This window comes from Fusarium graminearum, chromosome 1, assembly GCF_000240135.3.
Source record: "Fusarium graminearum PH-1 chromosome 1, whole genome shotgun sequence".
NCBI classification, from domain to species: domain Eukaryota; kingdom Fungi; phylum Ascomycota; class Sordariomycetes; order Hypocreales; family Nectriaceae; genus Fusarium; species Fusarium graminearum.
In genome coordinates this window covers 3,788,283-3,816,002 of record NC_026474.1, presented here as the reverse complement: position 1 = coordinate 3,816,002, position 27,720 = coordinate 3,788,283, and the positions used below count along the sequence as shown (strand labels likewise).

Below are 27,720 nucleotides of genomic sequence, written 5' to 3'. Positions count from 1 at the left end.
AAACCAAATATCATGCGTTTGTTCCAGTGCTAGTCGGCTCACTCCTCTCCTATCTGTCTTTTCTGTCTTCTCATGCGGAGCAATTGCAGATACGAGCCTGAGCTAGAACCGGCACTGGAACTGGAGCTGATGAATATGAGCATTGACAATTCCCTTCTCATCGTGGCGACCCTTTTTCTTCACATTGGATTGGCCCTATCCACATGCGCTGACCGTTTATTTTGGCGAGCCCAGGCAGGGTTGGCATGACTTAGTGTCAAAGTTTATAGGTGGGCGGACTAGCCGGGGTGCTATTTTGAGAACCTACTAACATGGATCCATCAATCATCCCATCCCCATGCACTGCACTCATTCAACTCTCCAACATACCTAAAGGTTTTCTTATTCACCAAATCTACTCACTAAAATATATGGACAGAACCTAAATACCCAAGTACTAACTTACTAGGGTAGGTATAAGAGTAAATGCTTACAGAACGACTAGGTTCAGTATGTAGTCTACGGCAGTTGTTCCAGTATCCCAACTTTCCTCTGAGTATCAAGTCTTTTTCATCAATCTACTCATCGCTGATTTAGCGGTATTGCTAATGGTTGCTAGAAATCTGGTTTTAGTACGGATACTTTGTACAGTGAGTAGATAGGTAGGCAGTATGCTTGTGTTGCCATCCCTCCACTCCATCTCCATTCATCCATATCCCCGGCACTTTCCAGCAATTTCTAAGCTTACAGAATCATCCCCATGTCAATATTTCACACGTTTATAGCCACGCCGTTGGGAACCCGTACAAAGACAAATGTCAGTTATGTCATTATCGCAGGGTTTCCATCAACAGACGATATCTCCAGTGGTCCCCTAAAGCAGATCAGAATCTCATCATCAACGACACCCTCTTAGGCCTTAGCAAGGTCTCAGCATCACACCCAAACCTACCTAGTCAGCCACCAACCCAACCGTGGCATGACATGTATCTTTGTATCCTGTTTCCCTCTACCATGCTATACAGTACAGTGCCTCACTCTTCAAGCCCAAATCCCTAAAAGGCCACGCGGCTGGCGTACAGAGATCAACACGTTCGATTGTAGCTTGTCTCGCAACCCCTCGACCGTATCATTGGACATGCAATGTTCTTCATGATACTTATTTGCTTACAAGTATTGTAGCATTCGACCGAGACGTTGGTCTCTCGTAAAACGTCACATATCTAATCGCATCGCTGGCGCAACTTTCTCCACATGCCACACATCATCATTTTGAACAACTCCTATGTAAATACCCTATAGGACTGTGCAGGTATGCACGCGTTGCATACCTCTAGTCGAGAATACTCCAGCCATGTTTCAGAATTGGCCCCGCGGCTCCCGGCATGTAACTAACTGGATCGGGTTGCTTTGTCTTGGATTCGAACATCATTAGCCTCAACCTTAGTTCCATTATTAAGTTGACTATCTACGTAGCTTCATTTCTATCTTTGATCTCCTTAGTCGTTCAGTCGTACAAGCAATTTCCGCAAGCAAGTGCCCTTCTTCGTCTTCCTTTCCCCACTGACCCTTGTTAATTATAAAACTGAGCAATCAATATAATGAAGCTTCCACAGCAAGGCATATACTGTTGGGCATTGGCTAGAAACAAATGTCACGCTTTCGATTTGCCCTTCGCTCCAGACCGCAGCATGTACTCCACCTCGATTGATGAATCCCCGCTTAACCATGATTCCGTGGCATGCCTCAACAGCTCGTCTACTTTGTCAACTTCTGCCATGTTGTCGAACCGTATGGCAGAGTCCTGCTCAGCTGCTCGGCCTGATCCCATAAATTCAAGAGCCGCATTTACGAGCGCGCTCATTTGAATACTGGCACTGGCGGATAGATTCACAGTGAGATCGGCTTGAGGAATTGTTTCAAGCGGGAGCTTCTTCGACGCAATGCGTTTCAGCTGTCCTCCTCCTGTATGGATGCGTTGTCTTTTGATGAGAAGTTGTCTAGGGTCTGGCTCTTCGTCTGTCGGAGTTGTGATGCTCGAGTCATGTCGTTGTCGTTTGGCTGGCCTCGGGTTGATGTCTCCATTGCACAAGTCTTGACTATGATCCAGCACTTGGTAATGCTCATTCTGAGTTTCATTACCGGACCTCTCTTCTCGTGGCGGTGGTGTTCTCATCAGCAACGCCTGTATGGAGTGGGACCAGTGGATATCATTCTGTTGTTCGCTAGCTTTATCAAGAGGTATTTGACCCTGTGACTCCTCGATAGATAGCCTAGGGTGCGAGTAGGCTTGGGACAAGAGTTGTCCTTGACCGGGAGGTTGCTAACCTTCCTGGTCTTCGGAATTTGCGTGAATGTTGTGTAACCAGTCCTTGAGGTGTGCGTCCGAGCTGTCGCGACTGGTCGGGGCATTTCTGCGACCGGCTAATCCGTTTCCACGTCCAATTTGTTCAGATCGACGTCTGTTGTAGGATACAGTCGGTCCACTTCCCACATGGATACGACTTTGCCTCGGTCCTTGGTCGCCTGTTCTGTTTGGTGACGGCACCATGCTACTCTGAGATGGCCGTTGGCCTCGAGTGAAGACGTTGGCTGAGTTACGTCGCGAATCACGACGAGTTGAATTGTCGACACGTCTGGGGTCCGAAGGCGGAGGAGTTTGTAGATTTGGCAACAATTCCAGCCCTGTATCAAGGTTGGAGGACTGTTGCGGCCTTGTGGGTGGTCGGAAGGGGCTGTTCGGCATACGAGGAGGGGCCATACGGCGTGGAGATGTGCGAGGAGAAGGTCCAAGAGCTAGCTCTGTAGGAGGGAGCTCTATCAGTGATTCACCGTCGCTGAAATCCTCCTCCTCATCCTCTTGAAACGTGTTGACCTCTGACTGCGTCAATTCCTTTAGTGGACGACGATTAGTCTCGCAAGGGCTCGCCAAACTGTTCCCGAGTTGAGTGTTCTCAGGTGTGGCAGTTTCGTCTGTTGCGATTACGATCGGCTTGTCTCGCACAGGGCGAAAATAAGAACCAATGTCCTCTGAGCGCCGGCCTAGGGTCATCGTCCTACGACGAGAATGAGAATACAATTGCTCTTTAGGTGGTGAAGCTGCCCGACGGGGTGTTACCTGGACAGGAACCAGCCCGTCTGTGCCGTCAATGTCGGTGGAATCACTGTCCCTGTGTGAAAGATTGATGCACAATTTCGTCCTCATCATCTGCTGGATTTTTTCGCTTTGATTAGTGTCGCTGATCACATTGTTGATTTGGTGTCGTGTTTTGCTTGGCGAAGGAGAGTGGGTGAAAACGCTAGGAATAGTGCTCTCGTTGTTCCTAAACGCGCCAGAATTTCCAACGAGTAACCTTTCGAACTCGTCATTAAGGGGTTCGATAAGATCATGGTCGGATGATAAGCTTTCATGCCCATTCCTGTTCTGAAATCTTCCCTCGCCTCCATTTGCTTTTGGGGCTTTCAAAGCTCCGGCTGTGGGTGTAGGAGTATTCTCTGCTGGCATAGTTTTGTTCTGCATCCCTTTACTGCCTGGAACCTTCTTAACGTAGATGGCGTCGCAAAGAGCTTGAAAACAACTGATGACCGCTGGCTCATTGTCAAACATCACTTCGTCCTTCAGCTGCGACACATTGGGGTCGTATGAGCCTGGTGGACATTGGATGCTGATTTGTAGAAAGGGGTTTGCAGGCGCCCGCGAACTATCAGGCGAGCCAAATATTTTAGAGATGCTTGACTTGAAAACGGATACCAGCTTTTTCCCAGTGCTCCTTATAGATGAAATGGGCCGCGAGTCAACCGAGATGAAAGCCCCCTTACCCTTTATGACCTGAACATCGCTGCCAGGTCGTGGTAGAAGGGCCGTGATTCTTAAAGTTCCCAGTTGCACCCCTGTTGAGCCACATTCAACGTTTGAATCAGATGATACCTCGACAAGCTGAGCGGCAAGAGTGTGGCCAAAAATCTGAGTGATGGCCTCTTGCGTGCTCGATGGCGGGCAAGGAGAGTAAGACCATGACTGGGTTGAAGGACTGGATACTTTGAATGAGATCTTGAGATGGGGAATCGCTATCGCATAGCTTTCCAGGAGGCGTTGGATCTCAACCAGAGACCTGCGGCTCGTCTTAATAGCATTCTGTTTGCGGACGGTGAATTTATCAAACAAGTTTGTCGCTTGGACAGTAGTTCCGATTGTGCCAGATACTGGCTGTTTCTTGCTGATACCGCCCGTCTTTGCTTTTAACATCAGAAGTGATGCAATTGGATCTTGTGCAGTTCGAGTTGTGATCTTGATTGCCGCCGTTTCAGTTGCACTGGCGAGGGCCTCGCCACGAAAGCCTAGTGTTTTGCCGCCGTTTTGATGAAGTTCGTCATAGTTTCGGATTTTGCTTGTATGAGACCGGCATCCTAGAAATCGAAAGTCTTCAATCTGTATTCCGCTGCCATTATCTCGCACTTGTATCTTGTCGACAGTGTTTGGCGCAATTGTGATCTCAATGGAAGTGGCACCCGAGTCGATGCTGTTGTCAACAAGCTCTTTGATAACAGAAAGAGGATCTGGAAGCTGATGTGACGATCTCAGGCGATGTGCCGAAGATGGCGGTAGCTGAGATATTGACATTATAGCGTTAGAGATTTCTTGAAGATTTCTTGAATTGTGTAATAAGAGCTTCGGTGCCGTTTATGCTGTATTGAGACACAGCATCTGGTTGCCCGAGAGACTAACACGGATCATGGGTCATGGATCATGTGGATAATGCTGGTGGAGATGTATAAGAGGAGGAATTAATGCAATATGTATTAGCGATGGAAGAAGATGAAAGAAGGAGAGATATTCTAACGGGTAGTGATTCATCTTGTTTACATTACAAAATTAATTGCGCACACACAAAGAAGGAGATCATAAGTCCGCATGATGTCTCCTTCCTCAAGTTAGTGGACAGTACTAAAGAACACAATACTCAATCGTCAATGGGCAAGGACAGGCTTAAAGCTTTAGAAATAGGAAAGTGCGATCAGGTACGTACCCCATCAGTCCCTGCATCTTGTCCCAACCTCAACTTAGCACATGTCCCCTGTGACGTGACCTAGAAACCCCGCTACGAGCCCCGCGTCCTTCCTCCGGACTTCCCAGGCTTTTGTTCTACCTTGGAACTAACTTCAACCATTTATCTTTTGGCTAGCTAGATCCCCTTCGAAAGCATTGCTTCAATTGCCGAAAGCTACAACTCTATCGCATTACCTGAACATATCACGACTTTCATCTCGCCATAATGTCTCTCAAGGGCCCCTCTCCTCAGCATCACGACGGCTCCGGTCTGCGCATCGGCATCGTCCACGCGCGCTGGAACTCGACAATCATTGATCCTCTTGTTACTGGAGCCAAGGAGAAGCTCCTGGCAGCCGGCGTCAAGGAATCTAACATTGTCATTCAATCCTGCCCCGGCTCTTGGGAGCTGCCTATCGCCGTCCAACGGTAAGCTTCTCTATCGTCTGTACGTAGAACAAGTTGCTGACGAATTGCCTTACTCCAGCCTCTTCTCTGCTTCCCAGATCCAGGGCACCTCAACTGGCGGACCCTCAGCTGGCGACCTTCTGGCTTCGTCTACCACCGATCTCACTTCGCTCTCTGCTCCCTCCGGTGCTTTCGATGCCATCATTGCCGTCGGCGTTTTGATCAAGGGCGAGACCATGCACTTTGAGTACATTGCCGAGTCAACCTGCCAAGGCCTGATGCGCGTGCAGCTTGACACCGGTGTGCCCGTCATTCTTGGTGTCTTGACCGTACTCACCGAGGACCAGGCAAAGGCCCGCGCTGGAGTTGATGGCAAGGGTCACAACCACGGCGAGGACTGGGGAATGGCAGCTGTTGAGATGGGGGTTAAGAGAAAGGAGTGGTCCAACGGTACTATCGATGGTTAAAAAAGATAGATACATAAACGCGAAATTACAATGCAAGTACAATCAATACAAGTCAATGCATAAACGGGTATATACGGCAGAGATGCATGCATATGGATGGAGACGAACATCGTATTATAAAGGTGACCTCCCAATTAGTCAATTACCGGCATAAAAGATTTATCTATCATGCGCCAGGGAGCCGGTGCCTGTCATATCTTTCCCCGAAGACGCCCTCGTGAAAAGCACACTTTCTAGAATATACAATTGTATGAGGCTCTCCAAACGAAGGTTGAGCTATTCCAACCTGTGGATATCCAGATGCAAAAAATAAAAGCATATAAACCAATCTTGACCTCCTTCTCTTTTGTAGTAATTTCTCAACAATATTGACCTTTTGATTATATCCTTGTTCCAAATTCGCTTCCTAGTCCTTTCTTTGACTTCCACATGCTGCGCTTCTTATCGCGCTTTGCCTTCATCGCCTCCCATCCCTCCTCGTCATCATCGTCTGACCCATCACCAGTGGTGACGATGTTGATAGTTGACTTTGTCTTGGGTTCATCCCAGTGACCAAGCGCTCCAGACATGGTGCTAGTTCGTCGGTGTGGTTCGGGAACAGCAGCGGCTGGCATATGTGACACAGGCCGGTAGCGGCCAGGCAGGCCAATGTTGCTTCGCTCAGAAGGGGCAATGGATGGGGTGTAACCCATGGGCATGCCGTGAATAGAGCCGGCGTAACCGCCAATTGGCGGCAAGAACGAACTGCCTGAACTGGGCTGGACCATGCTCATAGTACGCATTCCAGCGTCCATACGGCGAGGAGGCTCCAAAGTCGGCTCGAGCATCATCGAATGTCGCGATGAAAGGTCGTTCATAGACTGAGTGGCGGACGTTCCGCCGTAAGGGGGTTGCATCGGTGGCATCATGCCAGGCTGGTGCTGCTGGTTGTTGGAAGCCATCATCTGCATAAACTGCATCTGCATCTGCATGAACTGGGACATCTGCTGTGTCATTTGAAGCTGTGCTTGGTCTCCGACCGTGAGTTGCGGTGGCGGCATCATCTGCTGCTGTGACATGCCCATACCGGGTATATTGTACATGCTGTTCATGGCGTTCATCATGGCTTGGGGGTTGTCAAATGGAGGGCCTTGTGGCGCGTTCATGCCGGGGACAAACTTTTGGCCGTTAGGATTGGGGCCGCCACGTCGCATAGCCCTCGAACGCTCCTCGTTGGCAATGACACCAACCAAGCCTCCAGGAGGCAGGGATTGCTGAGATTCAGAAGCAGGTAGACCGCCGCTGAAGGTCAACGATTCACGCATGGCAGGCTTTGAGATACTGGCACCCACGAAAGGGTCTTGAGGCAGGCCACGAGCGAAGGCGGGAAGCATTGAGTGGCGCTGGTTTTGGCTGCTCTCGCCCATGGCCGAACCAGGTCGTGGTGGCGCCAACTGAGTAGATGCGCGCAGGTTTGGGTTCGAGCCCATGGTGCTCAATCGGGCGGGTGGCCGGTTCTTGATGGGGAAGCCATGAGCCTGGAGAATGGCCAGAGGCGCCTCTTCGTCATCATCCTCATCAGAAGCACCAGCGGGAAGTCCCAGGGATGGCGTTTTTATGAGATGAAGCTTTGGAGCACTCATCGAGCCTGCTAGGCCAGGTCGGTCGTGTGGGTGCATATCAGGTTGCTCTCCAGTGACCTTCATCATCTGCTGTCGGTAGACTGCCATGTGGGCCTCCTGCTTTCTTCTTTGCTTTGCTTGCTGCTTGGACTTCTCCATCTCATCTTCATCATCATCGTAGTTGATTTCGTCGTCATCATCGTTTGTGGTTGATTGCCGAATCCCATCGCTTGAACCGTGATCCTCCTTATCCTTTCGGTACTTCTCGAACTGGGCTGGTGTCATAACCTTAGTGTTACGCTGTGGGCTGGGGTTTCGCGCGTTGTTGCGGTTGGCGACGCGCGAGCTGTGAGTCGAAGTTCCCTCAAAGAGATTATCGTCGCCTCTGTTGAAGCTTGAGTTGAGAGGCTTCCTCTCAAAGGACGAGAAAGAGTCTTCGTTTCGTCGGTAACGGCCAGAGGGCGCGTTAGAGCTGCTAGACTCTGACAGCAATCGGCCCACCGCAATCGAGTCTTGCAACAACTTCGCGTCTTCATCTTCGATGATATCGGACGGTCGGCTCGAGGTCTTGAAAGAACTCTGATGGCGCGGAACAGGAGGTGGTACATCGTCGAGTTCAGGAGAGCCCGGCTGGGGACCGAGAAGACCATCGTCTTCGTTTCGGCCCCAAGACTCGGGACCTGGCTCGACGTTGTTGACTTTATTGATGCTCAGAGGGGGAGGCTGAATAGGTCGGTTGCTGGTAAGGGACCGAGGAGCGGCGGATCCGTCAGCTCTCATTGTTATGACGCTCGCTCTCTTATCGAACGACGAGAACATGGAACCAAAATCTCCTCCCATGTCCATACCATTATTCTCCATCTCCAGTTGAGGCGGTGTAGCAGTGCTGGTTGTGGATTCGGTCAGACCTCGCGATCTTCCACCATAAGCATCCTGTTGAATAGTTGGGACGGGTGGGATATCGTTGTCGATCTTTGGGGGCGAAGCGTTATGCTTTTTCTGAACACCAAATGAAAAAGTGCGACCGGCTCGGTTCAGAAATCCGGACCCGCTTGACTTGACAGCGGTTCGAGGAGCAATGTCGTGTAGATTTTGGTTTTGGCTTTGCTTCTGACTCTTTTTCTGAGAGTGCTTATGGTCGTCGTGTGATTCGAGATTTGTTGAAGATGGAGCGGTCGAGGCATTACTGTGCCTTGAGGAGGTATCAGTTGATGTGGCTTTGGTCGTATTAGACGCCCCACTTCCCCTGAGAAGGTGTCAGCGCCTGGGTGCATGACTTATTTTTATCTTTTTTCCAGACCAACCGACCCAACGGTAGCCGTGCAACACATTCCTTGGCAAGTCACACAGGAGAGGGCGGGGGGAGATGTAATTAGGGAAAACTCACCTGTTGCCACTTTTGAGGTCTGCAAACATGTTGTCCTCATGGTCGAGCTGATCCAGATGACTTGGCTTGGGAATGTAACCGCCAGAAGCCCTGGCCATTCTGGCGCCGCCGTCGAATGACTTGCCGAGAGAAGGGTCTGATCGTTCAATAACTCGGAATGATGATTGCCCTTCTGGTGGTGTCACTGGGCCATTCTGGAAATCCTCCGAGGTCGCGGTTGACTTCCGCCTGTTGAACGCAACACTGAATTTATGCATGTAGAAGAAGTTATGATGGCAGGATGGGAATAATGGTCCGTATTAGGTGCAACCCATAAAAGAGACTCGGAACAGACCGAGTTCAAAGCGAGTTGTTTGGGGTGTCTTTTGATGAGAGTCGATATACTTGGGGGCAGTGGATCCGTAGGTATGGAATCGAAAGGAATATAAAACAAGGGTTCTGAGTCGGGGTCTCAGTGCGGTTGTTGACTAGCGAGGGTATTCAAGCCGGATCGATTCAAGGTAGCAAGATGCGTATAATAAATGCGGGTAACTGCATGATGGGATCGCAAGTCAGCCGAGGTTGAGAAACAAAAAAAAAATTGCACAGAGGGTCGTGGTCGTCGCAGTCGTTGGGCACGTAAATGATTGGATTTTTGTACAGGGGAAAGAAGCAAGCGATAATAACAGCAGTGGGTATGAGAGGGTGCGAGATGAGGCGAGGCGACGGGGAAGCTTTATCGGAATGAAGAGTAGAGACAAGTTCTAGGTTGACGAAATGACAAGAGAGTGAGAGAGACACGAGAAACCAGGTGGTTGGAGACCGGCATGTGCCATTTCAAGCGCAAAGGTAAAAAAGAGTTGACTCACATTATGTATATGATCTCCAATCCAGAAACGAAAGACGGTTTGGTCTGTATTAGGAGTAAAAAGGTGGCTGGTGGAAGCCGGAACAAGACGATCGGGCAAAGGCGAGAGCGAAAGTGAAAGTATGTTATGTATGTATAGAATGAAGTTAAAGACGGAGATGATCTCACGCTTCGTCTCTGCCTTGGTTGATTGGTCTTGAAACAAAGTAAAGAAAACTCTCTCTCACTCTCTTTCTCTCGATAGGGCAACGACAGACAGACGGCTAACGTCAATAACAGAAAAGCAATGGAAGAAAGTAGGAAGCGGAGATGATTAAGTTAGGGGAGAGGGGGGGGGAGAAAGAAGCGAGTGGTGAGGTTTGAACAAGACGAGACGAGAAGAAAGAGAGAAAGAAAAGCGAGTCCAGGTCCAGGTCAAGGTCTAGGTCTAGGTAGGTCCCTACAGCCCAGTCCAGCCCAGCCCAGTCAGTTGGTTGGAGTGATGGATTGAGTGGCCCGACAGGTCATGGATTGGATCCATGTATGAAATGGATGGATATGGATGGATGTAAGGTGCTGTACAGAGTACCTAGCAGCAAGCCAAGCAAGAAGCACAAGCACAAGCAAAAAGCACAGGCAATTGAGTGAACTAAGAACTTAGTACCTCCCAAAATGCAAAAGAGTAAGGGTCAGGCGTTACACACTCACACAGTGCACATGCACAGTTCTTCGTAATGGGCGGCGGCGGAGCCCTTTCAACGCTTTTGGTTATAGAACCTCGTCGGGTCGTTAACGTTAACTTGCGCACGGCCTCCGTCTCGATAGAGTCCAACTTGGTGGGTATCTCTCAGAGGAAAGTTCTCGGAGGTTGTGAGTTGAATCTGGCATCTGAATCGATTCATTGATAACAGTATCTGATATATATTTCTAAAGCCTGTTAGTATAGAAAATGAAAATAATCAATTTCATTTACCAGCAGGGTGTCAAATAATAAGAGTGAGTAGAAAAGAACTGGTGAGACGACGTGTCTGGGTAACTCAAAAGACGGGAACTTCTACAACCACACCAAGCCCCATAAACCATAAAAACAACCAACTGCTCAATTCGTAAGCCTACAGCTATTTATTGCCCACAACTCACTCAATACCAGCAACTCCTGTCAGTATCGAACACACCAGAAAAATCGGATCCAGAATATCTTTTACAAACATGAGAAAAGCCCCGATAATAAAGTCTCTCCTCTTGGCTCATGATGAATGGCATCCAGCACCCCTGTCGGCCCCATCCATCGTCACTCACAGGCGACATCCCGTATCGTACCTCTTGTTCCGACTACCACCTCACTAGCATGAGATGAGAGAACCTGAACGAACAATCCTTGTCTCTTGGACCGCCGTCACCGCTGTGGGTTGAACCCATGGCTGGCTACACTTCAAGGGCGAGTGTCAATGATACACATATCATGTCATGTCATGTTATGTTATGTTCAGCTGCCCTGTATTATGATGTATGCCCTCTGCAACTGCAGCCCGGCAGATCACAACAAAACAATCAAACGGCGTCGAATCATGGTTTGAATACCGATGCACGCACACCGAGACCAACAGCGTCAATAAAACAGACGCTAGTCTCTAGATTTCCGAAACAATATTCCAAAGCCTCCAGCTCTCGGGCGAGTTGAAGCTGATATTGAGGCTGGGCTGGGTTGGACTGCGGTCGCAGGCTCATCTCCAATTTCCAAAGAGGTGTGGCAGGCCAAGCCAGGACGGGCAAAGCCGCCCAAAGACTCAATAGTTCCGATATTAATTATTTAGAACAGCTACTCAATGTTGCAAAGTGCAGGACCCTAAAACCCCAATTACTCTAGGTCGGACGTGTGTATAAAGGGGGAAATTGCGTGGCAACCAACATCCAGATAGTGCATACTCTTTCTGTTCAGTCAATAGGTAGCGCTGTTTCGTGCATCTGAAGTCGTTCAAGTTTTGTTTATCAAAGCTCACAAGAATCCTTCAGCCTTTAAGCCTTCTATCGTAAAGCGATCTAAGTTCAAGGGTGCTAGGTAGTAGGCGGCGGATGACGATGGGTGAGCCTGGCTCATGATGAACCACTCGTTTCACAGATTCATTTCCACGTTCATAGAAAACTCTGTCATGTTCGAATTCTCTGTTGTACTATACGTACCCTTAAAAATGAGCATGGCCGACATGGAAAACAAGGGGGGAAGACGTCAACATCATCAAGGATCGATACAAAATACGAACGGCATGTCCATGATCTGCGCTCTTGGCCAAGGCTTAGTTATTTTTGTAATCGATGCAGGAATGATAGATACTGTGAGGATTAATTAATTGGGCACGTATAGGTTGACATTGCTGAGACGAAAGTGGAGGGCTTTGCTTTGCAATGGTTCACGGTTCAATATTGTCTTTCACACACAGACATAGACACACAGACAAAATGGTATCAGAATACGGACAGTGAGTCCATTGATCCGTGCCGAACCCCTTGGTGTTTCCCAACTATGGGCACAGAGTCAAGGCATTGGTCTATTAATCTCCCTGACAATATACGCACAGTACAGCAGCGTCTAGACTGGAGTTCCTGTGGAGATAAGGGTTCAATGATGCTCGACTTGCTTGGCGTTTATTAATCGCAAGTCAATGCCCACTCGGGGTAATTGCTTGCTTGTTTTTTTTTCTATCACGTTAGTTGATATTTGCATGTAATAGTACCGTCACAACATATTGTCTTAGTACCTTGACTATATTCCCCGGGTTCATCGGATATTGGTTCTGAAAGAGAGCAGAACAAGCTGGAGGGTTAATTATTGGCTGAATTGGTTGCGCCGTTCCCGCCGTGACCCTTCCATTCACAACTCCCAACCCCTGTACTCTTGGGCTTGTTACGGGCTGGGGGTTGCGGGCACAGGCGCACTTCAGGCACAGCACAGCCCACATGGGGACGGTCGCCTCCACTATGATCCACGGCAGCCGAACAACTGAACAACTGACCCTTGGGTTATTCTCCACTGAGATGAAGAAGTTCCGTTCCATTCATGAAGGCTAGGGCTACTTTGGTCGACGATAACAGTTTCCACTCCCATCCATATCATGCTTGGATATATCCGTAAAGTATGGCATGGCATGAATGACAAGGAGACAAAAGCCCTGGCCCTGGTTATTCTCTATTCTCGATCTCTTCCCTTCACTCTAAACAGGCCCTTACCTTTCCACTGACGTCGTTGATCTACAGGAGGAGCTGGGAGTTGACGATCTTGATAGCAAAACTCGGGCTTCACGGCATGTGGATATGTAGGTACTCTGGCATGTTTTGCATCCAAAAACTTGGTCAAGAACCCGGATTCCCAGGTTGACAACAAGAAAATAAGAGTGATAGTTGATCAATTAATTAAGTTGACAAAAGTCAATTATGCTTCCGCACTGTGTCTTGTTGTATGCAGCCCAATCGAGTGCTAGCCAAACTTCATCGTCACAGAAACTCAAGCCTGATCGGGTCAAGTTCAGGTACGCGGCTGCTTTGAATGAAAATCATCGACACTTTGGAAAAAACTCAGATTCACCACTGGCCCTGTTTTTCTTAAATTCTCGTCGCCTCTAGCTCCTGTTGGCTGAGCGTGTGAGTGGATCAAGATTGGTCTCCTTTTAGATCAAAGCTTGGCCAATGCTTCTTAATTAGGGGCTCAACCTGTGGAGAGAAAGAGAAAGACGACCGACATCGTACATAGTAGAAAACGGAGATGATGAGTGTTTTGAAGTTATTTCCGCATCGTTTTCTTGTCTTGACTTGGAAACTTTACACAAAAGTAAAGTAAGCTCGTGTACTGTACGACCGATGAGCGAGCATCTGCCGTGTAACATGGCCACAGCAGCTTTCTTCTCCCGTTGATGCGTCAACCGACGGAGTACGGATACGGACAGTGACAGCTACCCGGATTCCATCTTGGAAAGAGAACAACAACTATCTAATCGCTACAAAAGGTTGGACCCAGGGAATAGAAATGGCAACTTTCGCCATAGAACGAGTGGCGGAGTGCCAGGTGCAGGCTGACAGTTTATCGACTTGAAGACGATGATCCGCCATCACGTAAACGTTTATATCAACATCCATCCAATCCAATTCAATCCCAGATAACACGAGTTGATAGTTGATGATGATACGGTAGCCACAGTTACAGCTGAGGGCTGGGCTACTTGCCGTCTCACGTCAGTTGCCCACAAAAAAAAGAAATCAACTCGATGAGAGTTGGGGTTAATAATAAGGCTTTAGTTACGTGGTGGGCTGAGTTACAGTTTCTATTATTATTTTCATCCAAGAAAGAAAGAGAGACACACACAAAATCGCCCACAGGAGAAATCACCCGATCCAACACCAAAGCAAAGCTTGTTTTCTTCCTTGGAACTTCCCTGTAACTCTTGGTATGGAGTAGACGTTGGATTCTCCACTGAGTCGGGGACCGTACTAAAGATTTGCGATTATTTTTCCTCTATTTCGTTCGTGTTGTTGTTGCCATTGCTAATATTTAAGCGCGTCTAAGACATGGCAAGACAAGGTGATCAATCAACCCGGTACATAGCCTAATAGCCGTCGTCTCTCCTTTCTTTTTTCCATCATACGCGGAACTGTATCAGGGATAAATGAAATGACTCTTCATCACTCGAGCCTTTCGTCATAACTGCTCATCTTCATTTTGTTCGAAACCTAAGTACCTAAGCCATCAAAACGGATGATACAGCAGATGGGTTTTGACAACCGGGGGATCAACCAAGGAAGAGAGAAAATGAGTACATACGACTCCACTTGTGTGCTTTGTTGAGAAATGCTTCTTGTCTCTCATAGATTTTATGCTCTCCGCGGTTGTCAAGCAAAGTGTTCCGTTTGGCTGGCTCCAGCTCCAACAACGATAAACATGGGGCGGCTTAACTTGGACGATGCATGCACGTCAACAAGTCTCAAGACACACGCATGGGTTGAATTGCGTGGCCTGGTGGATCTGGGATCAGCTCCTCCTCGATCTATCCCCGATACGCTAACCTGCTCCCCCCTCCGAAACACCAACTTGACGACAGGTAAAGAGTACTTGGTAGGATTCAAAGACGCGATGCGCGCCGCACAGTGTATGTGTGAGACATGCAGCCGATGCATATATCTCAACTCTATCACCACGCGTCGACTACTTTGCCTGTCTCTTGGAATAGTAAGACAATTAGCGGCATTCCAGACCAGGCGTTGATCGACGAATCTGTAGCAGCCTCGTCTGTGCTCTGCTTCGAATTGGTGTTGGTGAGGGCATGTGAAAGTCAATCAGAGAAGAGGCCAAGCCACAACTCAGCCAACCTCCGCTTATCGTGATATCGATCAACGTGTTGCCATCTCAGCCGTTGTGAAGGAAATCTGCAGGCAAACAAACATTAAAATATGACCTCTATCTGATTGTCTGCTTGCTTCTACTGACTGACTGATAAGCGTAATTCTGCAGAGTAATCATCGAGTCACCACCAACGGTGCTTGCGCATTCCTTTATGCACATTTGGATGTCCAATTTGTATGGATGTCATGTAGGCTGTGATGTGGCCATGACGATAGTCGTCCTTGCAATCGTGTCTTGGCCCACAGTGGCTATTGACGGATACGCCGTTCCCGTAATGGTGTACTCTGTGTGCTGCAGTCAATCAAAAATCATTCAATCAATTGACCACGCTCCGTACATTATTCTCCGTGCTGATGTCGAGACCAACCTCGTCAATTGACCTTGATGAGGCTGGCGGATACGCTATGCACTCACTGCATGCGTAACTGGAATGCATCTCGTATATATAGGCAGTCGGGTTGTTAGACCAACGACAGACTATTACCAATCGGTCAGTAAGGAGAACAGTCTGGTCGCAGAAGCGTTTGATAATCACAATAAGCATACAAATAAGGTATTCACGGCATTTGTTAATGGTGTTGATGGGGGTCTAGGGTATTGGTTTCGGTCTTGGTCTTGGCCTTTACCCCATCTTCTCTGCAACCAGGGGTAATTGCATTGCCCCTGTAATTGTCCCGTCTTGTCGAAACTTCAACATAGCCCAACCAAGATCCAATCAAAGTTTCATGATGCCTCACTGCCTCGCCTCGTTCGCTGATCGGATGGAGTATCTTCCAGTGGCCAAAGGTTTCGAGTTGGGAGTTTTATAGTGGAGGCTTGCCGCCGAGGGACCTCCGTGCTACCCAGGCAGGAAGGAGGTACCCAGGAGGTCCAGGTCGCCTTGCCATCCACGGAGATCATGAGCTCCGCTTACTAAGGTAAATCTCCATCTGTTATGCAGATCTATATCGGTAAGATCAACCTGAGAAGTAATGGAATATATCTACGATATCTACAAACATTAGCATTTGTTTATACTACGACCTAGAAAAAAAAAAGAAAGATTTTGGACCCTTAGTATAAAACGCTCACATAAGCTCTTTACTATTTTGAAACTCCTACTCGCGCGCGAATTGCATCGATCGCTCACCCTTCTTTACCTACCTCTCAAGGATCGTCCGCAGCACAACATTAAAACAGCCGAGAAAAAGGTTACAATGACCCATCAAGGGGATCTCACTAGACCGTCTTTAGACTCAAGGGACCCTTAAATCAGAGAGGCCAAGGCCAAATCTGCCAGGGTAGCACTTCTTTGCAGCGGAGCAGCAAGCATACAAACGGATAGCTTCGACAAGCTGAATCTAATCAATCTCAATTGCTCTTTCTCTCCGTTTCCGAACCTCCGAAATGTACTTTTTGGCTTCGCCTGCCTCGGTCTGTTCGGCCAAACCTTTGAAACTCTCTTTTTTTGTTTACTTTACATGCCAATTCCTTCTTTTTTCTCTCTTTCATTCTCACATCTATTCAGGATTTAAGGGTCCTGTTTGAGCATCAGGTCGGAGACGCGGAGAAACGTTTCAACTAGGTAACTTGAGGTGCCATCGGATAGTCGCATTTGTTTCTACTATCAACTTTAACGCTTCAGATAACCGCAGGGAATCTCAAACCTGACTCGCTTTGCGTTTTATCCTATTTTCTCGGCGATATATATTGCGCCTTCGAAGCCAATTTCTAACAGCTTTCTCGCAAGTCGCTGCGAACAACAGCGATAACCCTTCTTGCGATAATGAGTTCTCCCAATACCCCTTCAAAGCACGGCAGCCATGGCCAGTTCCGTCGCCCTTCATTCCTCTCCAACGATGATAGCCACAACCCCCTCGGCACGCGCAGTGGCCATCTCCAGTCACTAATCCGCAGTCGCTCCCAACAGAGCATGCAGAGTCTGAGCAGCTCCCTCCCTGCGCATTCTGGTGCTTTCTGGATGGGCGACGATGAGGAGACTGGATTGCTTCGCCACGATAACGATGAGCTTGGCAGATTGCTTGCCGATGAGCGCCGTCTAACCCAGCTGCTTCACGGTCCCCAGAACCGCAGCGCCAAGCTAATTGGCCGAAGCAACCCTCGATACCGCTGGGAGCAGTACTGGAGACCCGAGGAAGAATTGGCTTCTATGCCCAAGCATCTGTAAGTCTAGGATCCTGCGATTGAAGATGTGCCATTGCGCGCAGGTGCTAACTAAACCCAACAGGCGCGATTACTATGAGAGAACAAACGATCTCATTCAGCAATACCTGTACATCGATGCTCTCCTCGACTCGGCGATCCCCCACGATCTTCTGAACGAGTATCAGGCGGAGCTCGATGCATCTGCTTTCCGACCAGTTGACGTACCGGATACCATCAACGAGGAGCCCTCGATCAGCACATCCGAGACCTCCCCTCTTAACACCTCGACTCCTGCCTCAATCACACCAGGATCTTATGGCGCCATCAGTGTCAAGCACAGCAACTCTTCCACCAAGCTTCCTGCTACTCGCACACCTCAAGACATCTTCCGGTCGTCCGAGAACCTGCCTCTGCTACAGCACCAGGATCACGATGATGATGAAGAGCACGAGGTACAGCCCTCGCAACCTGCTAACAAGGACGACGATAACGGCCCCAGGCCTTTGTTGCCATGGCTAGAGGATGCCGAAATTGACAGTGATGATCCTATTGTCACTCTGGCTATCTGGGTCAACTTCATTGCCAACGCCGTTCTCCTTGCCGGAAAACTTGTCGTCATCATGTCCGTCCCCTCTATGTCGGTTCTTGCCAGTCTGGTCGATGCCGTGCTGGACTTTCTCAGTACTGTTATCGTATGGGTCACCACACGTCTCATTTCTTCTAGCCAAAGCGACCAGCACAGTTATCCTGTCGGTCGTCGCAAGTAAGTTACACAGTTTCCGTCAAGCGCAGACGTGAAGTAAGCTAACAGCATTGCAGGCTCGAACCTCTTGGTGTTCTCGTCTTCTCTATCATCATGATCACGTCTTTCTGCCAGGTCGGACTCGAATGTATTCAGCGCCTCATGAGCCCCGAGCATCCTATTCTCGAACTGGGCGTTCCCGCCATCGCAATCATGGTTTCTACCATTGTCATAAAGGGTGCCTGCTGGATCTGGTGCCGCGTCGTTAAGAACTCGAGTGTTAGGGCACTGTAAGTTTGACTTTTATCCTCTCGATTGTTGAAAACGTCTAATCAAAGCACAGAGCGGAAGATGCAAAGACAGATGTTATTTTTAACACTGGCTCCATCCTGTTCCCTATTAGTAAGTGCTCACAATGTACGACATAAGACCGAACCCCCACTAACCATTGCTTTCTAGTCGGCTTCTACGGACGAGTTTGGTGGCTCGACGCCTTCGGAGGATTGTTTCTCTCACTAGTAGTCATCTTCAACTGGAGTCAAACATCAGCGCACCACGTCCGTAACCTCTCGGGCTTTTCAGCTCAGCCTGACGAGCGCAACCTCCTGTTATACCTGACGATGCGCTTTGCCACAGCCATTCGTCAGATTCAGAACTTGCGCGCATACCACGCCGGCGACAAGCTGTTTGTTGAGGTCGATATTGTGCTCTCTGCCGCAACGCCACTCAAAGACAGCCACGATCTTAGCGAGGTTCTCACCTACTTCCTTGAGTCTGTGCCTATCGTCGACAGAGCGTTTGTCCATGTCGACTACACGAGCTACAACGCCCCAACTCATATGCTCAAGGGATCGGCTGCGAAGCCGAAATAAAGTTGTGCTAGGGATTAGCAGCAAACAGCGACCATGGGAGTTCTCTCACTGTATGTGTGAGAAGGAAGGACTCGTTTTCCAGAGTCTTCCCGGCCAGGCTCTTGGAGATTCGAAAAATCTATGTCAGAACAAACCCCGCAGGTCAGCCATGGTACAGAATTTTGGATTGCGTTGGATATGGGAAAAACTGGCTGTACAATATATATTATCAAAAATGCTTGGCTAAGCTAATTACTATAGAATTGCGGGTGTAGATGTTGGTCTGCAACCGTTCATCCTGGAAGAGCAGGGCGGAGTCCTGCACAGGTGTCGGAATACAATGAAATTAAAAACTTCAATCCTTTGACAAGTCCTCCTCTTGTATTATGCCTCCCCTAATAAGGAATGCCGTTTGTCAGCAGCTGGAACTGATCATAGATACCCGTGCTGTGGCTCGAGTAACTGGTCTTGATGAGATGCTTCATGAAGTTGGCGGCATCGCGCTCACTCTTGTCCAGAACGAAACGCTCGCGGAAGTGCTTGACACTTTCAGGTTTGAAGCAGGGCAAGCCGCTGTCCATCATGAGCGAGACGATCTGGCTGAGCTTCTCGCAGTACTGACGACTAGCGAGGAAGGCCTTGACACAGAGCTCCTCGAAAGCCTTGAAGCTCTGGTGCTCCATTGAACCTCCCATGACAGCCACCATCTCGGTTGTGAGCTTGAAGGGCGCGCGCTCGAACTTGATGCCTCCGGGAGCGATATCGAAACAGAAACCAAAATCGATGTGGAGGATGTGGCCGGCATCATCAATCATGATGTTACCGTTGTGTCGATCCTTGAACTGCAGTAGGTAGGAAATGACCGAGTAAGCAGCCATCGACTTGACAAAGTTGCTGCGGGCACGCTGGAACCTAAGCGAGTTTTCATTGCCGTACTTTGAGATGAAATAGTCGTACAGACCGTTGACGGCCTCACGACCGAGCATATCTCGGGAGATCGAGTTGGGCAGTACGTCAATGACACCGCAGCCGGGGGCAGTGGCAGTGACTCGGTAGGGGAAGACGTAGACATCGAGGCCGACATCATGGAAGATGCCTCGGAATGCAGCAATCATCTGCAGTGCCAGCACATCCTGTCGACAATCATCGCCAACCTTGAAAATGGCCGACTGCCAGACCTCGATCGTCTTCTCAGGAGTTCCGTGATCCCCTCCGTCTTTCTCGTCCATCATCTCGTCCACCTCAGACACGCCGCCCTTGTTCTTCTGGATGCGGAATGTCGCCATGTACGGCGCTTTTGCGTGACTCTGCAGAGGCTTTCCGGACTTGCGATCAATTCCAATGACAACGCCATCGGGGTTACTAGGAAGATAGACGCCGACCTCGACCTTGATCTTGCGTAGCTCCTCTTCAATCTTTTGTTTCTTCTCCGGCTTGGACTTCTTAATAAAGGGCTTGAGCTTGCCAGAGATGTCTGTGACTTCATCAAAGAACGCAAACTCTCTCTCGTAGAAGTCACGGTCTTCGGGCGCAAATTCGTCAACCATCTGTGTCATGACTGTATCAAGGGTTGGCTTGATTTCATCAGGGATCTGAGCATCATCATCCTTGTATGAGTTGGCCTTCATGTTCCAAATAATCTGATGAGCAAACAACTGAGAGAACTGTGCCGTTTCCAGAATGTATCGTTTCACGTATCCAAGACTGTCGTAACGGAGAGATTGGACAATCTGGGGAACGTAGAAGAAGGTCACATCCACGGAATGACTCTCGAGCGCACGCATAGCGTATTGGATGATGAAGGGATGGTACTGATAGGCTGGCAGGAACATGGTGACGGCCGTTATGGGGTTCACAGGCTCCCAGTACAACATATACTACCAAAGGTTAGGGTTGCAAATGCAAATCAACATACGAAACATACCTTGAGCTGCTGAGGACCAACGTCATCAGGAAGAATTCCGCCAAAGATCAGGTTCAAAGCCTCAGGCTCAAATATAGCCTTTTCCGGCATGGTAAGGAGCAGGAACCTGATATCGCGTTGCAAGCGAGGAAAGGGAAATCGGGTCGCCAACTCGATGGCAATGGCAGGGTCTTGCCACCAAGCAGTGCGTATAAGTGGTAAGAGGGCAGCTTCAGTTGGTGCCTTGCCTGCCGGTTGAGTCAAAGCCTGGGTACTTGGGTTGTTGAGTGGGTTGACCCAGACAATCAAACGGGTTTGTTCGTTTCTAAGCATGAGGTCGAGGAGCTGCTCCTTCGACTGCAAGGACTTGACATTACCAGCAGTCTGAACCCCGATAGAAGAGACAAGCTGTAAAGCCGCAAGTACGTCGGAAATAAGACGAATCTCAGTCTTCATCTGCAAGAGGTTACCTCCAAAAGACCACTTGGGCGCTGACCTGAACCAAGACAGGCCAGCCGTGAGAATCCTTTCTTTGAGCCTCCATTGTGCCGCATGCTTAAGAGTAGTGCTGGATTTCAAGACACGCAGACCAAACAAAATGAGCTGGAAGCGAATTTCTCTAGCCATGGGATGGGTTGCAGATTGCTTCATCGCCTCGAGCGTCAGATCCAACATGCGGAGGAACACTCTCTGGATATCAGGGCTACCAAGTCTGGTAGCGTTGTAGTGGCTGGCAAAGAATTGTAGCAGTCGAGTATGGGGGGAGAGAATGTCATGCACAATCTGCTTCTTCTTAGCCAGAGCTTCCAGCTCACTGGGAGCAAACTCCTCCTTCAAGAAGAATGGGTCAACATGGTGCAAAGTCGGGCTGAAAAGGCCGACCTTTCGACCGAGGGTGAATTCCCATTGTTGGACAATCTCGTTTAATAGCCTCGACTCCTGTCTCGGGTTCTCATTGATTACCCCAAGCCATAGAGAAACACCAAGGTTTATAGACTGCTTGGTGAAGAGAGCAAATGGAATGCTCACAAGATGATGAGCCACGGCGGCTTCGTCCTTGTCTGTGCGGCAAAGAAGAGCTGCTGCTCTGCGAAGTATGTCGCGAACCTCATTAGTAGATGTGCTTTTCTTGCTAAGAATTCTAGCCTCAATGTGAGCCAATGCAGTAGTGGCACTAGCACTCTCTTTCACGGATGACTGCGCAAATGACATTCGGCGGTTGTGGCTCATGAAGCTCATAAGTTCTGTGCCACGATCTGGAAGTGTCTCTCCATACCGATACTCCTGGCGAGTTGTATACTGCGCGACAAAGGCAGATGCTGTGTTGACACTCGAGTTACCGATTTTATCCATGGACTGCAGGCGATTGTCCGTTGAAGGAACAGTTGATCCGAGCTCGAGAGCGAACGACCTTCCCAGGGAGACATGACCATAGGCTCCCTCGTCGCTAAATTCAGAAAGATAGGTCTGCAAAATGCCCTTGACATCGAGAGGAGAAATATTGATAGCGGTATTTACCCACACCCTCGCCTTGCGGTTGAGAATGTCTACCGTCCATCTTCGGAAGTCGTAGTCGTCTGACAGCTCCACAGTCACACCACCGAGCTCTGATGTAAACGTTGATCGAGGAGCGTACACATCTGTCTCTGCTTCCAGGCAGCTGAACCACATGAGAGAGAGCAGCTCTATCAAGGCAAAGAGTGATGACCTATGACAAAGGGCTGAGGGTATATCGCGAAGGATACGGTCTGCGCAGACAAAAGCAGCCTGCTGCACTCGCTCGATACGATGGCAACAGCTGCAGAAAATGGAAGCGAGTTGTTCAGCGGCATATTGGGCAGAAAAGGTAGGATCCATGCCACTTTGGGTCTTCTGGATATACTTATCCATGACAGCAGCAGCAACACCCTCCATGGCGCTACTAACATCACCCTTGGCCATGCTTGGTTCCAAGAAATAAGACAAGACCTTGGTGCAGTCTCCCGAATCGGCTCGGAGAATTTCCATGAGGTAGGCAGCCTGTAGGAAGATTACCTTGCGATAGCTGAGGCTCTTGATTTCGTTGGCCTTTGATGGTACGAGTTCGCTGAGGAGTTTCTTCTGCAAAGACTCTCTATCATTACTCATACCTCGTCGAAGAACGGTGTTGAGTTCAATGTCACTTTCGACCTGTTCGCCTCGCTGCTCGGCCACCAGGGGTGGTGAGTGGATCGCAATCATACGCAACTCTCTCAAATATTGCTTTCCACGATCTGTGTTGGTAGCAAAGCCATGCACAACGATGTTGAACCAAGCATCTCTGAGGAGAGAATAAGTTTCATCATCAGTGACCGGGTTGGAAGCAAAATCGTTGCTTGACATGAAAATTGCTAGAGGGTGTAAGAGCTCAGCAATTTCTTTGGCAGCCATTTGCACGTCGGATTCCTTGGTATGGCCAGAAGAGTGGACATCACCAAGTCCAATGATGTCGTCAAGCAAGTACTCGAAGTAGATATCGAACAGCTGCGAATCGCGTCGCAGGTTGGCCGATATGAAAGTACGAGCATTTCTCACCTACAGTAGTCAGTACACCAGTCAAACATGAGGGGGTGGGTAAACATACGGCTTCAAGTAGGAACAACTGGTTGTCGACAACTCCAGTATGACACAATTTGCTGAACAGCTTGAGCAACGACCGGAACTCAAGCTGGCCACCTTCTAGAGCCAGAGCAGCAGCGCCGCTAATGATTCGAGCGTCTACGCCTGTGTTGACCTTCTCGAGCTTTTGTTGCAGCATTGACTGAGCTAAAGCAGTGATCTTTTCGTCCTGGAACGCGGCAGCGATTCCGCAGATGGTTTGCACGACATTGCCAGAGACAATTGCGGTCTCCTCCTCTCCATACAGCTGAACAGAGATGGAGCTTCCAATAGACTGCCGCCTGGCGTAAATAGGATTGAGCCCTGTTTCACTGGCTGTGCCATCAATTTGGTCGTTCGCAAATCCCTGGTCTGATCCAGGGCTGAGAACGTTTCCAAGGGTGTAGAGTGTGCCAATCACTGCATCTTTTGAAAGCATCTTGAGAGCATACGCGAGGCTGTTAGAGGCTATAGTAACAATGTTCTTCTGAGGCGCATCCTGAACAATGAATCTGGGCAAGATACGGCTGACATTGGACGAGAATGACGGCGAAATCTGGCAGATCAAAGCCAGGCACCGAAGCGTGACAGAGGCAAGAGTTTGATCAGCCATCTGCACATCGTCATCCAAGGTTTCCTGAAGCCAGTTCATAAGAATCTCTGGGTCAGCAGCGTCTTCGTTGAGCAGAGCACAGTTCAAGTAGGAAATAAGGGCCGCAGCCTTGACAGCGTAGGCGAGGCTCTGCTGGTCAGGCGATCCCATGCGGATGAAATCGGCACCACCCTCGATGTATTGAATTTCCTCAACCGCCAACAGCGCATAGTCCTCGACAGTCTTGAACTCGGCTTCCAGAGTAATTGAGGCAATGTCGCGCAGACTCTCACCCTGGGAAATGTATATGTCAAGCACATGAGACTGTCGCAGAGAAGCTGGATCCTTCACCATTAGAGAAGTGCTGGAAACGACAAAATGAGCGAAGCTCTTGTGCAAGAGCATAGCTCCCAAAGGCCGGCCTGATGAGGCGTACTGTCGCAAGTACCTCTTCCATTCCTTAACGTCGCGGTCCTGACTGTGACAGTTGCGGATTGTTGATAGTGCCGTTTCCACTGCAATCAGGAATGGCTCAGACAAGATCTCTCTGACTTTCTTAATCAATGCCAGGCGCCCGCCAGATCTCCAAAAGTCGGCTTGAGCTGCAGCCGCATCGAGAAAACCGAGCAAGGCCACGGCAATTGTTACAGTTCGAATGGCGTCTTCTAGGTGGGGGTTCTCGGGGTCTCCAGCTTGAGGAGAGATGATACTCTCACTGGCTCGTCTACAAGAGTTCACAAAAGACCAGATTTTATCGGTGACAGTCTCTTGAAGGTCGTTGTAGTTGATGCCAAGAGCCAGGAGGGCCCCTGTCACATGAAAGGCCAAAGCTTCGGTGGGAGATGGATCGATCTTTCGAAAGAAGGGTGATGGGACGAACAGTTGTACGTGGGCTTCGAGGATGTATGGAAACAACTGGTAAGAGAGCCTTTGCGCACTCTGGCTCGACTTGATCTTGGGTGCCGTTTTACACAATGCGATTAGGACCTCGAATTCGCGGATGGACTGCAAGTGTCAATTTCCCACTATTATAGTTGCACAACCCATCAACAACCTACTATAGGTACTCGGCCTAACGAGTTTCTATTTTGATTGCCATTGACATAGTCCTTGCTCTTCGCGCCAGCATGGCAGGCCCTACACAGTCGGTCGAGATCAGATCTGTCAAACGATGTCGTAGAGCTGTTCGCAGATAGCGAAGCTATCTTTTGTAGCGCTTTGGAGCGGATGTCGCCTGTCATTTTTAATAAACAGGCAGCGCAACCACTGCAGAGCACAGTAAGTCAGGTAGCAGACTTAGAGAGAGAGCAATGTCAACAAATATGTGTCTCAGATGCGACTTTCTAAATGACGATTGTTGTTAGGTGAACTTAGGAGGTGAACCCCTGTCAAGCTCTAGCTTAGTCATCGGAGCTACCCCAGCTCTATAGGTTAGGTGGGCAAGGCTGCAAGCTTGACGCGTGCGTCTCAACCTCAGCTCTATCGTCAATGATAAGGCAGCATCAACGTCAACTTCACCAACCACCGAAATCGACTCTCGTCGCCCTGCGCATCAAAAATAATTTTGCCCCCAGTACTACCGCTCTTTTCACATCACAATCTGCAACCATGGCTGCCATGTTTAGCCAAAACCCCTTGATGAATGGGCCCAACTACTCATTCTCCGAAGCTCCCAAGACCAACCATGGAGAGTTTCGTGAGCATCGATTCAACCCGTGAGACATCTTTCTTGAGCATTTTCAAAGCTCACAGCTAACTCAGTTAAGATACACCGACAATGGTGGCTCAACTCTGGCCATCGCTGGCGCCGATTTCACCATCATGGCCGGTGACACTCGCCACACCAGCGGTTACAGCATCAACTCTCGCATGTCCCCCAAGGTGTTCCGAATTGGCGGCACGACCGCATCCCAAGAGGACGCCACACTAGTCCTATCAGTTGTTGGCTTTGCCGCCGACGGCGAAGCCCTCCGCGATCACCTCGACACCATCTGCAAGATCTACCGTTATCGCCACGGCAAGCCCATGTCTGTCAACGCTTGCGCGAAGCGTCTCTCTACAGTTCTTTATGGCAAGCGATTCTTCCCATACTATTCGCATGCGATGCTCGGCGGTTTGGACGAGGAGGGCAGGGGCGCTGTATACTCGTATGATCCTGTAGGAAGTTACGAGAGAGAGCAATGCCGTGCAGGCGGCGCTGCGGGCAGTTTGATCATGCCTTTCCTCGACAACCAGGTCAACTTCAAGAACCAGTACATTCCCGGAAGCGGAGAGGGTCACGAGTTGAAGGAGAGAGAACGACGTCCTTTGACACGAACTGAGGTCGAGACCGTCGTCAAGGACGCCTTTGATGGTGCAGTCGAGCGACACATCGAAGTTGGTGACAACCTCCAAATGCTCATTATCACTGCGGATGGTATTGAGGAAACATTCTTGCCCTTGAAGAAGGACTAAACGAGTGGTGGGATAAGAATGTACAACAGGGTTTACTTAGACGTCACAGAATCGACGGGCCTTTCTTACGGTCACCTGCGATGCTTTGTCCATGTCAAAGACATGATTATTACAACAAGTAGCCTTTGATGATGAAATATGAAGGTTACGTTTTCTACACTTGTGTACTAACTGGTGAATCAACATGTCTCATGGCGTGACAGACATGCCTGGCTATGGCATTGGAGAACGAATGTTGTTTCCAGCTGTGCAACAGGACGTCTACTGACATCTGCTATCAGAATACAGTCATGCCACAAACTCGATCTTGTCGTGGCCTACAAGGCACGCCTAGAACGAACAATGGGATTGTCGTGTAGTCTGATCATGTCACGAGGATTGCAAGAATTGCCTGCCCGGATGCAGAGTGCGCTTGCATGGCATTAGACATACGAAGCTACTACGAGCAGCCTCACTCCTCGTTCACCAACACCAATGTCTCAGCCACACACGTTGGGCAGGAATACCGTTGACGAGTTCTGATGCCGTCGACGGACAGTATGTTAAAGATCCATGTCTAGCTGAAGTCAGCCTTATTTCTACGATCAAAACAGACTCTAAATGACACCAACTCACGGATAGCATTGCATCCGGGAGAGTAAAACACACTTGTACTTTTGAGAGCACGTCTAGACTCTTCTGGAGCGCCTCAATGGCACCATGACCGCGGCAAATGGCAGCACCACGTTGGTCCGTTAGCCTTGAGCGCTTATTACCCGTTCAACGGTCCGTCCTTAGACCCTGCCTCGATCCTTCCAAGGGCAGGGGAATCAATAGATCGCAGTTCATAGTCCATGCTCACGTCGAATTTACTTCCAGTACTCCGAAGACATGCCTGGTTGGTGTTGCCTACGCCGCCATGGCCACCCTTAGGTTACACACCTACGAATTGGCTCGCTGCGCTAAAGGTCCCTGTTGAGGAACTTGAGGGATCGAATGTTGAGTCCCTTCGGTCCCGAGAGCATCCAGGCTCTTTGTCAAGTCACGGTAGTTACTTGAACAAGCCTAGGACGGGCACTTTCAAACAGTCTTTCAAGGAGCATGGGCTCCAATAGAGCCAAAGCTGTTTGGCATGGGGTTACATCGACCCTACAGCATCAAACGGCTCTGGTAGTCCGTCCTGCTACCTTAGGGCTTCACGGCTTTACGAGTGGGATATACACCACAAACCCTCGAGACTTGTCGGCTATGCTAAGCGATACTCCAATGGAGCCAACAAAGACATGGGCAAGCCCGAAGACGGAGTTTGCCGTGCCCCTTCTGCCAGGCTAAAC

The 27,720-nt window shown here is 49.3% G+C and overlaps 7 protein-coding genes across 7 annotated transcripts; 4 read left to right on the top strand and 3 right to left on the bottom strand.

The window, feature by feature from the left end:
• Nucleotides 1-1,633: 1,633 nt before the first annotated feature.
• FGSG_01165 (uncharacterized protein) lies at nucleotides 1,634-4,600 on the bottom strand (the record flags this gene model as incomplete). The annotated part of the gene is made up of 2 exons (XM_011318632.1): nucleotides 1,634-1,944; nucleotides 2,308-4,600. 2 exons carry the CDS (start codon nucleotides 4,598-4,600, stop codon nucleotides 1,634-1,636), a joined length of 2,604 nt encoding a protein of 867 aa, XP_011316934.1.
• Nucleotides 4,601-5,133: 533 nt separating this feature from the next.
• FGSG_01164 (6,7-dimethyl-8-ribityllumazine synthase) lies at nucleotides 5,134-6,205 on the top strand. The gene is made up of 2 exons (XM_011318631.1): nucleotides 5,134-5,455; nucleotides 5,514-6,205. The coding sequence occupies exons 1-2, from the start codon at nucleotides 5,253-5,255 to the stop codon at nucleotides 5,899-5,901; spliced, it is 591 nt and encodes a 196-aa protein (XP_011316933.1). The 5' UTR covers nucleotides 5,134-5,252; the 3' UTR covers nucleotides 5,902-6,205.
• Nucleotides 6,206-6,281: 76 nt separating this feature from the next.
• On the bottom strand, nucleotides 6,282-9,146 carry FGSG_01163 (uncharacterized protein; the record flags this gene model as incomplete). Its single annotated transcript, XM_011318630.1, has 2 exons — nucleotides 6,282-8,748; nucleotides 8,890-9,146. The coding sequence occupies 2 exons, from the start codon at nucleotides 9,144-9,146 to the stop codon at nucleotides 6,282-6,284; spliced, it is 2,724 nt and encodes a 907-aa protein (XP_011316932.1).
• Nucleotides 9,147-11,904: 2,758 nt separating this feature from the next.
• Nucleotides 11,905-12,306, top strand: FGSG_11907 (uncharacterized protein; the record flags this gene model as incomplete). The annotated part of the gene is given in 3 exon segments (XM_011318629.1): nucleotides 11,905-12,048; nucleotides 12,078-12,192; nucleotides 12,194-12,306. Coding segments are annotated over 3 exon segments (372 nt in total).
• A 4,150-nt stretch (nucleotides 12,307-16,456) lies between these two features.
• FGSG_01162 (uncharacterized protein) lies at nucleotides 16,457-19,180 on the top strand. Its single transcript, XM_011318628.1, has 5 exons — nucleotides 16,457-17,267; nucleotides 17,332-18,012; nucleotides 18,069-18,281; nucleotides 18,335-18,393; nucleotides 18,451-19,180. The coding sequence occupies exons 1-5, from the start codon at nucleotides 16,870-16,872 to the stop codon at nucleotides 18,861-18,863; spliced, it is 1,764 nt and encodes a 587-aa protein (XP_011316930.1). The 5' UTR covers nucleotides 16,457-16,869; the 3' UTR covers nucleotides 18,864-19,180.
• Nucleotides 19,181-19,237: 57 nt separating this feature from the next.
• Nucleotides 19,238-25,194, bottom strand: FGSG_01161 (uncharacterized protein; the record flags this gene model as incomplete). Its single annotated transcript, XM_011318627.1, has 4 exons — nucleotides 19,238-20,719; nucleotides 20,767-23,298; nucleotides 23,348-24,958; nucleotides 25,012-25,194. The coding sequence occupies 4 exons, from the start codon at nucleotides 25,192-25,194 to the stop codon at nucleotides 19,238-19,240; spliced, it is 5,808 nt and encodes a 1,935-aa protein (XP_011316929.1).
• A 247-nt stretch (nucleotides 25,195-25,441) lies between these two features.
• FGSG_01160 (proteasome component C5) lies at nucleotides 25,442-26,545 on the top strand. Its single transcript, XM_011318626.1, has 2 exons — nucleotides 25,442-25,668; nucleotides 25,720-26,545. The coding sequence occupies exons 1-2, from the start codon at nucleotides 25,562-25,564 to the stop codon at nucleotides 26,405-26,407; spliced, it is 795 nt and encodes a 264-aa protein (XP_011316928.1). The 5' UTR covers nucleotides 25,442-25,561; the 3' UTR covers nucleotides 26,408-26,545.
• Nucleotides 26,546-27,720: the final 1,175 nt, after the last annotated feature.

Bases quoted from the DNA above. Each gene is read 5' to 3' on its own strand.
- FGSG_01164 (XM_011318631.1), top strand. From the start codon at position 5,253: ATGTCTCTCAAGGGCCCCTCTCCTCAGCATCACGACGGCTCCGGTCTG. The intron at 5,456-5,513 runs GTAAGCTTCTCT...GCCTTACTCCAG, and splicing joins CTGCCTATCGCCGTCCAACG to CCTCTTCTCTGCTTCCCAGA.
- FGSG_01160 (XM_011318626.1), top strand. From the start codon at position 25,562: ATGGCTGCCATGTTTAGCCAAAACCCCTTGATGAATGGGCCCAACTAC. The intron at 25,669-25,719 runs GTGAGACATCTT...AACTCAGTTAAG, and splicing joins CGTGAGCATCGATTCAACCC to ATACACCGACAATGGTGGCT.
- FGSG_01162 (XM_011318628.1), top strand. From the start codon at position 16,870: ATGAGTTCTCCCAATACCCCTTCAAAGCACGGCAGCCATGGCCAGTTC. The intron at 17,268-17,331 runs GTAAGTCTAGGA...TAAACCCAACAG, and splicing joins GCTTCTATGCCCAAGCATCT to GCGCGATTACTATGAGAGAA. The intron at 18,394-18,450 runs GTAAGTGCTCAC...ATTGCTTTCTAG, and splicing joins CTCCATCCTGTTCCCTATTA to TCGGCTTCTACGGACGAGTT.